The sequence below is a fragment of the Onychostruthus taczanowskii genome, unplaced genomic scaffold (genome assembly GCF_017590055.1).
Source record: "Onychostruthus taczanowskii isolate IOZ18803 unplaced genomic scaffold, ASM1759005v1 scaffold37, whole genome shotgun sequence".
In the NCBI taxonomy this organism is placed as follows: domain Eukaryota; kingdom Metazoa; phylum Chordata; class Aves; order Passeriformes; family Passeridae; genus Onychostruthus; species Onychostruthus taczanowskii.
Genome location: NW_024501126.1, coordinates 4,652,631 through 4,668,275, shown reverse-complemented (window position 1 = coordinate 4,668,275; position 15,645 = coordinate 4,652,631). Strand labels below are relative to the sequence as shown.

General features: G+C 54.3%; 1 protein-coding gene across 1 annotated transcript; it reads left to right on the top strand.

Annotated features, from left to right (window-relative positions):
* The first annotated feature begins 1,376 nt into the window (after positions 1-1,376).
* On the top strand, positions 1,377-15,422 carry LOC121339712 (myosin-6). The gene is made up of 39 exons (XM_041411748.1): positions 1,377-1,407; positions 2,442-2,643; positions 3,150-3,293; positions 3,745-3,901; positions 4,078-4,105; positions 4,202-4,310; positions 4,392-4,484; positions 4,607-4,670; positions 5,139-5,237; positions 5,379-5,482; positions 6,159-6,297; positions 6,383-6,651; positions 6,859-7,029; positions 7,176-7,485; positions 7,590-7,663; positions 7,796-7,883; positions 7,971-8,088; positions 8,176-8,299; positions 8,487-8,623; positions 8,713-8,839; positions 8,963-9,091; positions 9,180-9,422; positions 9,649-9,825; positions 9,928-10,073; positions 10,151-10,241; positions 10,497-10,886; positions 10,976-11,102; positions 11,204-11,322; positions 11,743-11,939; positions 12,140-12,323; positions 12,399-12,564; positions 12,643-12,767; positions 12,849-13,157; positions 13,236-13,439; positions 13,640-13,765; positions 13,868-14,143; positions 14,577-14,672; positions 15,080-15,214; positions 15,299-15,422. The coding sequence occupies exons 2-39, from the start codon at positions 2,443-2,445 to the stop codon at positions 15,317-15,319; spliced, it is 5,817 nt and encodes a 1,938-aa protein (XP_041267682.1). The 5' UTR covers positions 1,377-1,407; position 2,442; the 3' UTR covers positions 15,320-15,422.
* The last annotated feature ends 223 nt before the right edge of the window (positions 15,423-15,645 follow it).

The window sequence follows — 15,645 nt, the reverse complement described above, 5'->3', positions numbered from 1 at the left end:
GAGGAGATGGTCTGTGGGGCAGGAGAGGGGTATCTGTGGGGCACAATGGGGAGGTGGGGACCTCCCACCCGCGGGAATGTGTCACCTCGCGGGAACACTTGTCACCTCCTTGCTGACAAAGTGGACGTGGTGTTCGGGGACTGCTGCCAGACCCCCCCCGTCCCTCAGACCCCTGGCGGCCCCACGGCGCCTCGCTGGGGGGACGAGATAACAATCTCCCCCCCACTCTCCAGTCATGTCCCAATATAGACTTGGCAGGGTAGAGCTGTCACCACCCCACGGGTGACAGGACATTGGCCAGGGACCCAGGCATCCCAGCCCCATGGGCACCCCCTTCACAAGGGTCCCCAGAGTCCTAGCCCCACAGATCCCCTCCATGCACAAAGAACCAAGGCATCTGGGCTCCAGAGATCCCACGCACACAAGAAACCCAGGCATCTGAGACCCACAGAAACATCACAAACCCCACCAAAGCACCTGGTCCCCAGAGATCACCCACACACACAAGGGACTCTGGCCCCTGAAGTCCCTAATTTCCAACCCCCCACCCCCCCANCCCACCCCCCACCCCTGATGGATCCAGATGTCTGGGCTCCACAGACACCTCCTACACAAGGCACCCAGGCAGCCAGACCCCCTAGCCCACCCCACATCCCACCCCTACAAGGGGTCTGGAGAGCCCTTGCTCACCCCTATAGCTCTGCCCCATAAATCATCCTGTGGGGTGAATATGTGGGTCCTGGATGCCAGGGTCACTGGAGAGATGCCACCTTGTGGCTGGGGAAGCGGGGGGGAGGTGCCCCCCTTCTTCTCTTTTATCAGCCACCCCCTCCCCAGGAATGCTCCTCCCCATCCCATGATGGTCTATAAAGGCCTTGGGGCTGTGGGACTGGCATAGGTGTCGGCGTGGGGCAGAGAGGGAGAGGGTGGGGGACATAGCAGGAATGTGGGATGTGGATATGAAGGGCTGAGGGAGGATATGGGGGGCTATGGGGTGCACAGGAGGGTTATGGGGCATATGGGGATCTATGGGACACAGGAATCTGGGGGATATGGGGCACAGGGGGCCTATGGGACACATAGGGGTTCTCTGGGGTGTGGGGACCTGTGTGGTACACAGGGGGTTATGAGGCACAGAGGACCTAAGAAGCACTGAGGGGAACTCAGTGGGGGAAGGAGATCTATGGGTGTACAGCAGTCTAGGGGACACTGATGGTCTGTGGGGCATCCAGGGGGCCTATGTGGCACAAGCAGGGCTATGGGGTACTTGGGGTCTATGTGGCAAAGTGATCTATGGGGCATAAAGGGATCTATGGGGCAAAGAGGGTCTATAGGGTGTAGCCCTACTCACCCTCTGCATGTTCTTCCAGCTCCCTTCATCTTACCTGCTAGATCCATAGACTCCAGGTGAGTGTGATGCTGTGGGGCAGCATGGGGATGGGCGCTTTGCGGGGTGAGTGGTGCTGCTATAAGGGTGTGTGTATTGCTTTAGGGTCTGCACATCACTACAGGGGATCCATACTTTGCCATGGGTGTCTGCATGTGGAGCTGTGGGGGGCTCTAAAGTTCCCTGCATTGTTATAGGGATCCCTGCACTGCTATGGGTCTCTGTGCATCACTGTAGGGATGCCTGAATCGTTATGGGGTCTGCGTCCATGGCTATAGGAGTCTTTGTGTTGCAGGGGGCCATGCACCATTCCAGGGGTTGGTGGTCCCTGGTTGTGGAGGTGCCTGCATCAATACCGGAGTCTGTACATGGGGCTGTGCATGGGATTAGGGTCCCTGCATGAATATAGGGGTCTGCATACAGCTATAGGGGGTCTGTGCACTGTACAGGGCTCAATACATGCGGTCATGAATGGCTATAGGATTCTGTGCTTGGGCCATACACAACTATGAAGTCCCGTGCATCGCTATTAGGGGTCCTTTAATGGTTATAGGGTATTGGGCTTTGGACCTGCCAATTGCTTGACGCTCTCCTTGGAATTTCTGGGTTGATAGCCAGTGCCCAGCAGGGGTCAAGGGTGGGGAAAGGAAGGGTGATTGACAACCCACCTGGGGAAGGAGATTTCAGGGAGAACCCAGGGGAAACTGAGGCAAATCATGACATCACACCGCAACAATAGGGGTCTCTGCAGGGAGTCCCTGAATCACTGAAGGAGTCTGTGCGTGGGGCAGTGCATGACTAGGTGGGTGTGCAGAGGGCTATAGGGCTCCCTACACATCTGTAGGGATGCATGCATGGGGCTGTGCACAGCTGCAAAGCTCTGGCTCTGGTGTCTGTCACAGCCATAGGGGTTTGGGCATGGCTAAAGGGGCCAATGCATGGCAACGGGCTCTGGCCAGTGGCATGGTGTGGGCCATGGAACAAGGGGTGAGACCCTGTGGCCACAGCCTCACAGCCCCCCAGGTGATGCAGGGTCCCTGTCTGTGTGGGGCAGGATGGCAGACGCGGTACTGGCAGCGCTGGGGGCGGCAGCCCCGTTCCTGCGGCCAGGGGAGCGGGAGCGGCTGGCAGCGCAGACCAGACCCTTCGACCCCCGTAGCGAGTGCTTCGTCCCCCACCCCCGGGAGGAGTTCGTTCGGGGTCGGGTGACAGGGCGGCAAGGAGGGGAGGCCACCGTCCAGACTGAGCTGGGAGAGGTGGGCAACTGTGGGATGGGGAGGGGGGGCATGGGTGAGGGGAGGGGGGCAAGGGGCCATATGGGGCAAAGGATTAACGGGGGTGAGGGGGTAATGGAGGAGGGGGCTAAGGATGGGAAGGGTTGCTGGCAGAAGGGGGCACAGGGGGTGACTGGTGGGGGAAATAAGAGGGGGCTGGGCATCACAGGGGATAAGGGGTTGGTGGGAAGTAGGGGTGTGAAGAGTTAAGGTGGGAGGGATTAATGGGATTAAATTAATGGGGGAAGGGTTAAAGGAGGAAGGGTGGTTGAAGGTTTGGGGGAGACTAAACTGAGGAAGGGCAAACCAGGCTGGTAGTGGTGGGGGCCCTGGACCCATTGAAGTCTCACAACTGATGGGGGGTACCCCCCAAACCATAGGAGACCCCTCTCAACCCACGGAAGAAATCCTACCAATGGAGCACACCCTATCCCCCAAGCCATGGACATCTCCCAACCCCCAACCCCATGTCTCCCCATTCCCCCCAGACGGTGACGGTGAAGGAAGCTGACATTCACCAGCAGAACCCCCCCAAATTTGACAAGATTGAGGACATGGCGATGCTGACCTTCCTCCATGAGCCTGCTGTCCTCTACAACCTCAAGGAGCGCTATGCCTCTTGGTTGATCTATGTGAGCCTTCCCACAAGCCCCTGGAGCACCTGGGAAGTAGACGAGGTCTTCCCCACAGCCAGTGGGGTGGATGGAAACTAGTGACCCTTCCCTAAAGCTTTTGGGATACCTAGTACCAGATGGGGCTTCCAGAGAATCTATAGGCCACCTAAAACCTGGCGTGGCTTTTTCATGGACTTTGGGACACCTAGAACTGGTGGCCCTTCCTCCAGCTCCCTTGGGCCACCCAGACCCAAGACATCCCATTTCTAGACAGGCACCAAGACCCAAGATGTTGCATCCCCTGACCCCTTTGGCCACCCAGACCCAAGATGTCCCTTCTACAGCCCCTTTTCAGACAACTAAGATCAGGACATCCTGTCACCACATCCTTTGGGCCACCTAGACCTAGCATGTCCCCCCGTGGTGGGGTGGAACCTCCTGGCTCTGACCCGCCTGCACTTTTCTTCAGACCTACTCAGGGCTCTTCTGTGTGACTGTCAACCCCTACAAGTGGTTACCTGTCTACAATGCTGAGGTGGTGGCTGCCTACCGGGGAAAGAAGCGGAGTGAAGCTCCACCCCACATCTTCTCCATCTCTGACAATGCCTACCAGAACATGTTGACAGGTAAGGATGTCTTTTGAGAACCTCAAACTAGAAGACCCCACTCCAAAAAATGGTTTCTGACTCAGAACTGGTTCTCATCTGGGAGGATGGAGAACCTCAGCCTCAACCCCAAGACCCCAAGACCCCAAGTATGTTTCCCAACTTCATCCCACCTGACTCCTCTTTTTTCTTGACAGACCGAGAGAACCAGTCCATCCTCATCACGTAAGGCCCTGCTTTATCCAGCCCTGCCCCATAGCAGTGGGGTGGGATGAAGGACCCACCAGGATGTTATCCAATATCTCACTGTTGCTCCCCCAGCGGAGAATCCGGGGCGGGGAAGACAGTCAACACTAAGAGGGTCATCCAATACTTTGCCAGCATTGCTGCCATTGGCGACCGCAAGAAGGAGGTGACCAATAGCAGCAAGGTGAGTTCCTCAGTCCATGTACCCTTCGCAGAGACCATACCCCAGTGGTATCCACACCCAGCATTTTCCCACCCCATCCAGGGCACCCTGGAGGACCAGATCATCCAGGCTAACCCTGCCTTGGAGGCCTTCGGCAATGCCAAGACCCTCCGCAATGACAACTCCTCCCGATTTGTGAGTGATGGGGGTGGGTTGTATGAGGAAGGGTCTGTGGGGCAGTTTGCAGGACAGGGTTTATGGTGTGGGATCTGCTGCATGAAGGCAGCCACTTCCACCTCCTGCCACTGCCTTCCCAGGGGAAGTTCATCCGGATCCATTTTGGGGCCACCGGGAAGTTGGCATCAGCTGACATTGAGACCTGTGAGTGGGTTGAGAGCCCAGTGAGAGGCTGTCTTGTAGTCCATTTATCCATCCATGGACTTATCTATCCATGGATTTATTCATCCCTCCTAGGACTCATCCATGTATGGACTCCTCCATCCACCCAGGAGCTCCATTAATCCACACATATCTCCCTTTCTCCCTCCATCCACCCTTCATCTCCATCTCCTTATCCCACCACTGACCTGACCCTCCATCTTCAATTCTTTGTCCCTCCACCTCCCTGTGTCTACCTCCCTCCTTCCTTGCCTGTCTCCCCTTCACCCATGTCCATCCCTTCATCTGTTTTCATGGTTGATGGATTCATCATCTCATCCCACTATCCATCTGACCTTCCATTTTCCTCTCTTCTTCCCTCCATCTCCTCATCCCACCATCCATCTCTCCATATCTCAATCCATCTCCTCATCCCAACCTCCATCCTCCTTCTCTTCACATCCACCTCAGACCTCCTGGAGAAGTCCCGTGTCATCTTCCAGCTGAAGGCTGAGAGGAACTACCACATCTTTTACCAGATCCTCTCCAACAAGAAGCCAGAGCTGCTGGGTGAGTAGGGTGTTGGCCTTGAGTCTTCTACTTCCTGTCCTCCAATTCTCTGCTCCTTCCTGGGGCAATTGAGGATGATTTGGGGTTGTTTAGCCAGTGGAAATGCTCAGTTTTTCTCTCTATCCTGGGCTCACGGAGCAGAGATGCTTCTCATCACGAACAACCCCTATGACTACAGTTATGTCTCCCAAGGAGAGGTGACTGTGGCCTCCATCGACGACTCCGAAGAGCTGTTGGCAACTGACGTAAGTGGTAGGGTGGGCAGGTGGACATCCCCATGATGAATTGAAGGTCAAGTGCCAGGTGGATGGTTGAGATAGTAGAAGATGGATGGGTGGAGGAGAGGAGGAACATAGGGATGAGAGTGGTGAATAGGAAGGGTGAAAGATGGTGCGTTGTTGGGAGTGGGATGATGGGGGGTGAGGGATAGAAGGTAGGACAGGAGGCAGGGAGTGGAGGAGGTTGTGGATGGAGATAAAAAACAAGTGGAGGAGTACTTAGGTGAACAGATGTGTCCATGGGTGAACAAGTCCTCAAACAGATGGATGAGTCCATGGTTGCATGAATGGAGTTAATGGTGAATGGATGAGACCATGGATGGATGAGTCCATAAATGCATGAGTTTATGGATGGATGGATGCATGGTTAGAAGAGTCCATGGATAGGTAAATGGATGTATGTAGTCCTCAGATGGATGGATCCATGGATCCATGGATGAATGGACAGATAGATCCATGGATATATGAGTCCTCAGATGGATGGATGGATGGATGGGTGAATCCATAATGGGTGGGTCCATGGGTGGATGAGTCTGCAGATGGATGGAGAAGCTGATGAGCTGGAAGGGCAGAGAGACACAAATGGTGGCCAGCAGAGAGCCATGACCACAGCTGGTGGCAAGGCCCTCTTCCTATCAACCAGAGCGCTTTTGATGTCCTGGGCTTCACGGCTGAGGAGAAGGCTGGTGTCTACAAGCTGACAGGCGCCATCATGCACTTTGGCAACATGAAGTTCAAGCAGAAGCAACGGGAAGAGCAGGCAGAACCAGATGGTACTGAAGGTGAGTGGGTATGAGATGACATAGGTCTTGGGGTCACCAGGTTAGGTGGAATCTGACAGCACTTCTTTTTCTTGATGCTCTGCAGATGCTGACAAGTCAGCCTACTTGATGGGGCTGAACTCAGCTGATCTTCTCAAGGGGTTGTGTCACCCTCGGGTGAAGGTGGGCAATGAATATGTCACCAAGGGGCAGAATGTCCAGCAGGTGTACTACTCCATTGGGGCCTTGGCCAAGGCTGTATATGAGAAGATGTTCAACTGGATGGTGGTGAGGATCAACAACTCCCTGGACACCAAGCAGCCAAGGCAGTACTTCATCGGTGTGCTAGACATCGCTGGATTTGAGATCTTTGATGTGAGGACTGAGGGGGTGGCAGGGCATTTGTCCTCTTGGGGGTTGTGCTGACCCTCTCAGGAGTTGCATTGACTTCATTGATACTACTGGGCATTCTGTTGACCCAGCTGGGGCTCAGGTTCACCTACGGATCTCATCAGGCATTCTGTTGACCCTGTTGGGTGTTGAGTTGATCCAGTTAACCTCATCTCCTCTCTCCTTCCCCAGTTCAACAGCTTTGAGCAGCTCTGCATCAACTTCACCAATGAGAAGTTGCAGCAGTTTTTCAACCACCACATGTTCGTGCTGGAGCAGGAGGAATACAAGAAGGAGGGCATTGAGTGGGAGTTCATTGACTTTGGCATGGACCTCCAGGCCTGCATTGACCTCATTGAGAAGGTACCACCTCTCCCAGGGTCTTGTGGGACTGAATGGGGAAGGGACTTTGGGGGAAGAGCCCTTTCAGTTGGAGCCTGCCAGGGGCCCCAAAGTTGGTTAGTTGGGTTGTACTTGGTGTCCTTCACCACCACCAATTTTCTTCCTAGCCCATGGGGATCATGTCCATCCTGGAGGAGGAGTGCATGTTTCCCAAAGCCTCAGACATGACCTTCAAGGCCAAGCTCTTTGATAATCACCTGGGCAAGTCGGCCAACTTTGGGAAGCCACGCAATGTCAAAGGGAAGCCAGAGGCCCATTTCTCTCTTGTCCACTATGCTGGAACAGTGGACTACAACATCTCTGGGTGGCTGGAGAAGAACAAGGACCCTCTCAATGAGACAGTGGTGGGGCTCTACCAGAAATCTGCCCTGAAGCTCTTGGCCAATCTCTTCTCCAACTACGCTGGGGCAGATGCTGGTGAGTGAATGGATGATGGGGTGATGGAGGGATGAGCTGATGGAGAAGACTACTGTCCACTATTCACCCTCTTTCCTGTGTTACCCTACCCCTCTTCTCTCCAGGTGGTGATGGAGGGAAAGGGAAAGGAGCCAAGAAAAAAGGTTCCTCCTTTCAGACTGTCTCAGCCCTGCATCGGGTGAGTGACCTACATAGTGGACCCAGTTTGGGGCAATGGGAAGACAATCTCCTGAGTGGTGGATCACCTCTTCAGTCCCACAGACCCTCTCTTGCTCTTTGTCAGCTTCTTCTCTCCTCGGTCCCTCAACAGGAGAACCTCAACAAGCTGATGGCCAACCTCAAGACCACCCACCCTCACTTTGTCCGCTGCATCATCCCCAATGAGCGGAAGGAGCCGGGTGAGCAAAGGGTAGGGCTGAGGGCAGGGAGAAGGGTGGTAGGTGTGACTTGTGGCTGACACCACCACCCCTCTGATCCACTGCCAGGTGTGATGGACAATCCCCTGGTAATGCATCAGCTGCGCTGCAATGGGGTGCTAGAGGGCATCCGCATCTGCCGCAAGGGATTCCCCAATCGCATCCTCTATGGGGACTTCCGACAGCGGTAGGCACAGAGGAGAAAATGTGGGAAGGTGGTGGACAACCTGACTGGGGCTGACCTCAGGGTTTTCATGTCCTCTCTGGTCTCCAGGTACCGCATCCTGAACCCTGCTGCCATCCCTGAGGGGCAGTTCATTGACAGTCGCAAGGGTGCTGAAAAGCTCCTGGGATCCATTGACATTGACCACAATCAGTACAAATTTGGACACACCAAGGTAAGGGCACATGGTGTCTCCATGGTCCCACCACACTTGGGGTCATGTGGACCGCATGGTCTCACCACTGATGTGTCCACCTGCCTATCCACCTCACCCCACCATCCATCACTTCATTTCCCCAGCAATCCATCCATCTGTCCATGAACCCTTCCCAACCAATTCACTCACCTCCTTCCTCCATCAGGTCTTCTTCAAGGCTGGCCTGCTGGGACTTCTGGAGGAGATGCGGGATGAGCGCCTCTCCCGCATCATCACCCGCATCCAGGCTCAGGCCCGAGGGCAGCTGATGCGCATTGAGTTCAAGAAGATCCTGGAGCGCCGGTGAGAGGGGAAGGGTCTTTCTCCTGGAGAAAGGATGTCTGGTGGGTCATCAGATTTGTGGTGTAGTGGCATCTGTGTCACCATTCTAGGGACTCACTGCTGGTGATCCAGTGGAACATCAGGGCCTTCATGGGGGTGAAGAATTGGCCTTGGATGAAGCTCTACTTCAAGATCAAGCCCTTGCTGAAGAGTGCTGAGACAGAGAAGGAGATGCAGGTGGGAGGAGGTGATGAGACGGGCAGATTTTGGGGATCCAAAATGGGCTGGGTGGGGTTGATGGATGGAGGGGATTGGATGTGGCTACTGATCTCCTGATCTGTGGCTGCTGATCTGCTTTAGAACATGAAGGAAGAGTTTGGGCGGCTGAAGGAGGCCCTGGAGAAGTCGGAGACCCGGCGCAAGGAGCTGGAGGAGAAGATGGTCTCCATGCTGCAGGAGAAAAATGACCTTCAGCTCCAAGTGCAGGCCGTAAGTGAGATTGCCCCAAAAAAACATGTCAGGGGGGTGACCAGCAGCTCTCCAGGGCCACCCTACTTCATCTACCACTCCAACACAGGAGCAGGACAACCTCAATGATGCTGAGGAGCGCTGTGACCAGCTGATCAAGAACAAGATCCAGCTGGAGGCCAAGGTGAAGGAGCTGACAGAGCGACTGGAGGATGAGGAAGAGATGAACGCAGAGCTGACAGCTAGGAAGAGGAAGCTGGAGGATGAGTGTTCGGAGCTGAAAAAGGACATTGATGATCTAGAGCTGACTCTGGCCAAGGTGGAGAAGGAGAAACATGCCACTGAGAACAAGGTGAGGGTAGAGAGAGGCCTTGACTTTAAGTTGTGGGGATTTGGGTCAAGACAACCTGGTTGTGTGGGGTTGAGGAGATCCAAGGCTAGTTGATCTGGGCTACATGAACATCCTTTGGGTTCTCTACCACTGCAGTGGCCTCATTGGCCAAGGACAACAGCAGCGTCACTCAGCTTTTCCCTGCCTCTGGTACTAAGCTGGAGGCCTAGTGTTTCTCCTCTTTCAGGTCAAGAACCTCACAGAGGAGATGGCTGGGCTGGATGAAACCATTGCAAAGTTAACGAAGGAGAAGAAGGCCCTGCAAGAATCTCACCAGCAGACGCTGGATGACCTGCAAGCAGAAGAAGACAAGGTCAACACCCTGACAAAGGCCAAACTCAAGATGGAACAGCAAGTGGATGACGTGAGTGTGGTCTGGTCACTACCATGAGTAGTGCTAAAGAGCTTTCTGGGGCAGGTATGATGGAAAACTGAGGTTTCCCCCCATTTTCATGTTTCCACACAGCTTGAAGGCTCCCTGGAACAGGAGAAGAAGGTCCGGATGGACCTGGAACGGGCCAAAAGGAAGCTGGAAGGTGACTTGAAGCTGACCCAGGAGAACATCATGGACCTGGAGAATGACAAGCAGCAGCTGGAGGAGAAGCTCAAGAAGTAAAGACGGACCTCTTTCCCTGGTCTAAATTAGGGGCAAGGGCAGGAACCTCACTGCTAACTGCTTTCATTTACAGGAAAGAGTTTGAGATCAACCAGCAAAACAGCAAGGTTGAGGATGAGCAGGCTCTGGCTCTGCAGCTCCAGAAGAAGCTGAAAGAGCTGCAGGTGAGGGATCTATTCTCTGCTTATTTGGGCTGGACTGGAGAGCCTTCAGCTGGTTGGGTTGAGGTGAAGAATCTCTATCTGCTTAGGCTGAGTTTTCAGTTGGTTGACAATGTTCAGACATCTGGCATAAGCTGAAATGTTTTCAGCTTATTGGGGTGAGTTGGGTTGAAAAGTCTCCAGCTCAATTGGTTGAGCTGAGTGCAGGAGTTGGGTAGAGACAAGTTTGCTGACAGCAGCTCCATTCCTGGAGCACAGGCACGGATTGAGGAGCTGGAGGAGGAGTTGGAAGCAGAGCGGACAGGCAGAGCCAAGGTGGAGAAGCTGCGCTCAGACCTGTCACGGGAGCTGGAGGAGATCAGCGAGCGGCTGGAGGAGGCAGGTGGTGTCACTTCAGTGCAGATTGAGCTCAACAAGAAGCGTGAGGCAGAGTTCCAGAAGATGCGGCGGGACCTGGAGGAGGCCACACTGCAGCACGAGGCCACGGCTGCTGCGCTGCGCAAGAAGCACGCCGACAGCGTGGCTGAGCTCAGTGAGCAGATTGACAACTTACAGCGTGTCAAGCAGAAGCTGGAGAAGGAGAAGAGCGACCTCAAGCTGGAGCTGGATGACCTCAGCTCCAACATGGAGCAACTCATAAAAGCCAAGGTAGAAGGAGGCCAAGGTGGACATCTTATCTCCACCATGGGCATCATTCTCCTTCCTCATTCCTTCCCTCCATACATTCCTCCTCAAAGGTGGGCATGGAGAAGATCTCTCGCACCATGGAGGATCAGGCAGCTGAACACCGGGCCAAGCTGGAGGAGACACAACGAGTCCTCAATGACACCAGCACCCAACGGGCCAAGCTCCAGACCGAGAATGGTGCGAACCCTGACCCACCATACCCCTCACTCCACATTCTCAGCCCCTGCCCCACATCTTCAATCCCTGCCACACCTTGAAAACCTGCCCTACCTCTGCAGGAGAGCTGTCCCGCCAGCTGGAGGAAAAGGAGGCCCTTGTCTCTCAATTAACTAGGGGCAAGCAGTCATACACCCAGCAGATGGAGGACTTGAAGAGGCAGCTGGAGGAGGAGATGAAGGTGAGGTTTGTGGGATAGTTGATAGGGTCTCCAGGAGGGCCACAAGAAAAGGTGTTCTTTACCCTCATGGTGGTAGCACCAAATGGAATTCAAGTTCAGGCCAGTTCAGTGGGATAGTTGCATCTAAGAGTGGTTGAGTTGGGTTGCATTGGTCTAACACCTGAGAGGTTGGGCTGAGCAGGTCTGTTGTGAAGCAGCTGGGTTGGTCTATAGGTGGTTGGGTGGCACTGCAGAGGGGAAGTCAAACTGGGCCAGACTAGAGGTACCCATCTTTAGATTGCTCTGGGTATACGTGTGCTGAATTTGGTTGGAATGATCTAGAGAAGGTTTGGCTGAGAAATACAAGTACTTACTGGTATTTCTGAGTTTGAGCTCCTACACATAGGTCAAGTTCACATACTCCTTACCTCTTCCTTCCAGGCCAAGAATGCACTGGCCCATGCCCTCCAGTCAGCCCGGCATGACTGCGACCTTCTGAGGGAGCAGTATGAGGAGGAGACAGAGGCCAAGGCTGAGCTCCAGCGCTCACTCTCCAAGGCCAACTCTGAGGTGGCACAGTGGAGAACCAAGTATGAGACAGATGCCATCCAGCGCACTGAGGAACTGGAGGAAGCCAAGTGAGTAATCTCCCCATGAAAGGAAGCCTCTGTGAGGCAGGGAAGAGTGCACACCCTTCCACTGTAGAAGAATCTGGAGAAGGCATAGGGATCTGGAGATGGTAAAAATCCAGAGCCTCAGACAATGAATAGGAAGAATAAGGTTTTAGTTGGGCTACTTGGTCCATGGGTCACCACAGCCAGGTTTTATCCCACTCCAGGAAGAAGCTGGCCCAGCGGCTGCAGGAGGCTGAGGAGGCAGTGGAGGCGGTCAATGCCAAGTGTTCCTCCCTGGAGAAGACCAAACACCGGCTGCAAAATGAGATTGAAGATCTCATGGCAGACCTGGAGCGGTCAAATGCAGCAGCTGCTGCGTTGGACAAGAAGCAGAGAAACTTTGATAAGGTAAGAGGACACAGTGGTGAGACAGCAGAGAATGGGAGACATGGGGACAGAGGGTGACCACTTGCTTTGCTCCAGATCTTATCTGAGTGGAAGCAGAAGTTTGAAGAGTCACAGATGGAGCTGGAGGCATCACAGAAAGAGGCCAGGTCCCTCAGCACTGAGCTCTTCAAGCTGAAAAACGCTTATGAGGAGTCACTTGAGCACCTGGAGACCTTCAAAAGGGAGAACAAGAACCTCCAAGGTGAGACCGTGGTACTCCCCCTGCTCACCTTGTTCTCCACCACTTTCCACCAAGTCTGATGAGATCTTATCCAAGCAGAGGAGATCTCAGACCTGACGGAGCAGCTGGGTGGCAGCCACAAGACCATCCACGAATTGGAGAAGGTCCGGAAGCAGCTGGATGCCGAGAAACTGGAGCTCCAAGCTGCACTGGAAGAGGCTGAGGTGAGCCAAATCACATCCCCATGAGTGCCATGTTGTCCTAGTGTTCTCTGTGGCCCTCTAATTTCTGTCTGTCTCTACCAGGCCTCTCTGGAGCATGAGGAGGGAAAGATCCTGAGGGCCCAACTGGAGTTCAACCAGGTGAAGGCAGACTATGAGCGCAAGCTGGCTGAGAAGGATGAGGAGATGGAGCAGGCCAAGCGCAACCACCTGCGGGTGGTGGACTCACTGCAGACCTCGCTGGACGCTGAGACCCGGAGCCGCAATGAGGCCCTGAGGCTGAAGAAGAAGATGGAGGGTGACCTCAATGAGATGGAAATTCAGCTCAGCCATGCCAACCGTGTGGCTGCTGAAGCTCAGTCCCACCTGAAATCAGCCCAGGCTCACCTCAAGGTGGGATTACTCACCTATAATGAGGTCTTCTTAGGCCCCTGAGCTGCTGGCTGATCTCCATTATATTTATCCCAACAGGACACCCAACTGCAGCTGGATGATGTGGTAAGAGCCAATGAAGACCTGAAGGAGAATATTGCCATTGTGGAAAGGAGAAACAACCTCCTCCAGTCAGAGCTGGAGGAGATGCAGGCAGTGGTGGAACAGACTGAGAGGGCTCGCAAGCTGGCTGAGCAGGAGCTGATTGAGGCCAGTGAGAGGGTCCAGCTTCTCCACTCACAGGTGAGACATACCTTCAAAGACAGAAGTCACCTCCATCCATGGGCGTGGGTTTCTAATGGGTTGAGTTACCAAGATCTCCAGATCCTTTAAGCCTGCAGAGTTGGCAGGGAGTTGGGGGGCATTAAGTACTGGAGGGGGTTGAAGAAGGATGGGTGAGCAGTTCAAGAGACACCTCCTGAGATCCTCTCCTCTAATTCCAGAACACCAGCCTCATCAACCAGAAGAAGAAGATGGAGGCCGACATCTCCCAGCTGCAGACAGAGGTGGAAGAGGCCATCCAGGAGTGCAGGAATGCTGAGGAAAAAGCCAAGAAAGCCATCACTGACGTGAGTGCCATAATGAGACCTACATCTAGGACACCTTCCACTGGAGGGTGAAGTAGAGCGTGCTTTGGTCCTCCTTCTCTGCTTGCTTCTCTCCTCGGGCAGGCGGCCATGATGGCAGAGGAGCTGAAGAAGGAGCAGGACACCAGTGCCCATCTGGAGCGGATGAAGAAGAACATGGAGCAGACCATCAAGGACCTGCAGATGAGGTTGGATGAGGCTGAGCAGCTGGCCCTCAAAGGGGGCAAGAAGCAGCTGCAGAAGCTGGAGGCTCGTGTGCGGGAGCTGGAAAATGAGCTGGAGGCTGAGCAGAAGCGCAATGCTGAGAGCATTAAGGGTCTCCGCAAGTCTGAGCGTCGTGTCAAGGAGCTTAGCTACCAGGTGGGGTTCCCGGGCTGGCCCAGGTCAATTCCTGCCCCTTGGCCATAGGGCTTCATATTTCATGCTGTACATGACCTCGAACATGGCCGACCTGCTGGCCAGAGAGACACAGGCTGTCTAGATTCGATAAGAGACCACCCACTGTGTGTACGTGGGTACCCAGAACATCATCTGGGCCATGAGCTACCCAGGTCACCTCTCAGTGTCCAGTATCCATGGGGTCTTATGGGAGCATGATCCATAACCTCAGATAGGACCTCATCAGAGGCAAGAAGACATCCACCCCTGCTCTCAGAGCTGAAGCCACCCACAGATTTTGAGAGGCTCCACTCCCCAAGAACATCATTAACTCTCTCCTGACTGTTGTAGCTTGGCTGGTAATTCCAAGTGCAGGTCGGGTCAGGTCATGATCCATATGTGTCTCACCCTACAGACGGAGGAGGACCGTAAAAATATGGTCCGGCTTCAGGACCTTGTGGACAAGCTCCAGCTGAAGGTCAAGGCCTACAAGCGTCAGGCTGAGGAGGCGGTGAGCAATGGCTGAGTCAGCCATGGGATCACCCCCCAGGAGAGGACAGTGCGGGTTTAGGATGTGGGAGAGGATGTGGAGAGTAGCAGGCAACCTTGAGATGAGGTGGTCAAGGGGTGGGGTGTCAGGGAGTGAGGAGGGTGGGTTAGTTGTGGGATTGAGAGAGGAAGGAAGGAAGGAAGGAAGGAAGGAAGGAAGGAAGGAAGTTTATGTGGGTGGAAGGTTGGATGGAAGGATCATTGAATAGGTGGTTGGGTGGTTTGAAAATGGGATGTCTGAAGAAACAGGTGTTTCTATTGAAGGCCTGAAGGAGCAATAAAATAGTCAGATGTATGGAGAGCAGATGGGGTGGCAAGAGGTCAGACAGAGCTGTGTGGGAGCCTCACTGGTGTCTCTGCCCCCCTCAGGAAGAACAGGCCAACACCAACCTGGCCAAGTTCCGCAAGGCACAGCACGAGCTGGATGAGGCAGAGGAGCGTGCCGACATCGCCGAGTCCCAGGTCAACAAGCTGCGGGCCAAGAGCCGCGACATTGGAGCCAAGGTGGGACTTTCCCCTGCCCACAGGTGCCTCATAGGCCACCCCATGGCAGCCCCACAACAGCCCCTTTTTCTCATTCTCCATCAGAAGGGACTCAATGAAGAGTGAAGATCCGGATCCCCAAGTATCCTACCTGAACTCGCAGCTGTCCCATTTAGACTTCCAAGTGCCAAACGCCCCCTAGCCCCCCAGCTTGCAAAGCCAATAAAAACCATTGAGCAGCAGCCATTTGCGTGGGGTTGGATTTATGTGGGAAGGGTGGGGTTATCCCATTGTATGGTACATGTAATATGGATGGAGCCCATACAAGTTTCTAGTAAATCTGGAATTTATGAAGAAGAAATTTATGGCATGCGGTAAAAGGGACAGGCCACATGGAAGCATTGTCAGAGCATTCACAGATGCAGTGAGGAAGGCCAAAGTCACCTTGGAAT

Excerpts from the sequence above, each read along its gene's own strand:
- LOC121339712 (XM_041411748.1), top strand. The coding sequence starts at position 2,443 with ATGGCAGACGCGGTACTGGCAGCGCTGGGGGCGGCAGCCCCGTTCCTG. Across the intron at positions 2,644-3,149 it reads TCCAGACTGAGCTGGGAGAG|ACGGTGACGGTGAAGGAAGC; the intron begins GTGGGCAACTGT and ends CATTCCCCCCAG. Across the intron at positions 9,423-9,648 it reads AACATGCCACTGAGAACAAG|GTCAAGAACCTCACAGAGGA; the intron begins GTGAGGGTAGAG and ends CTCCTCTTTCAG.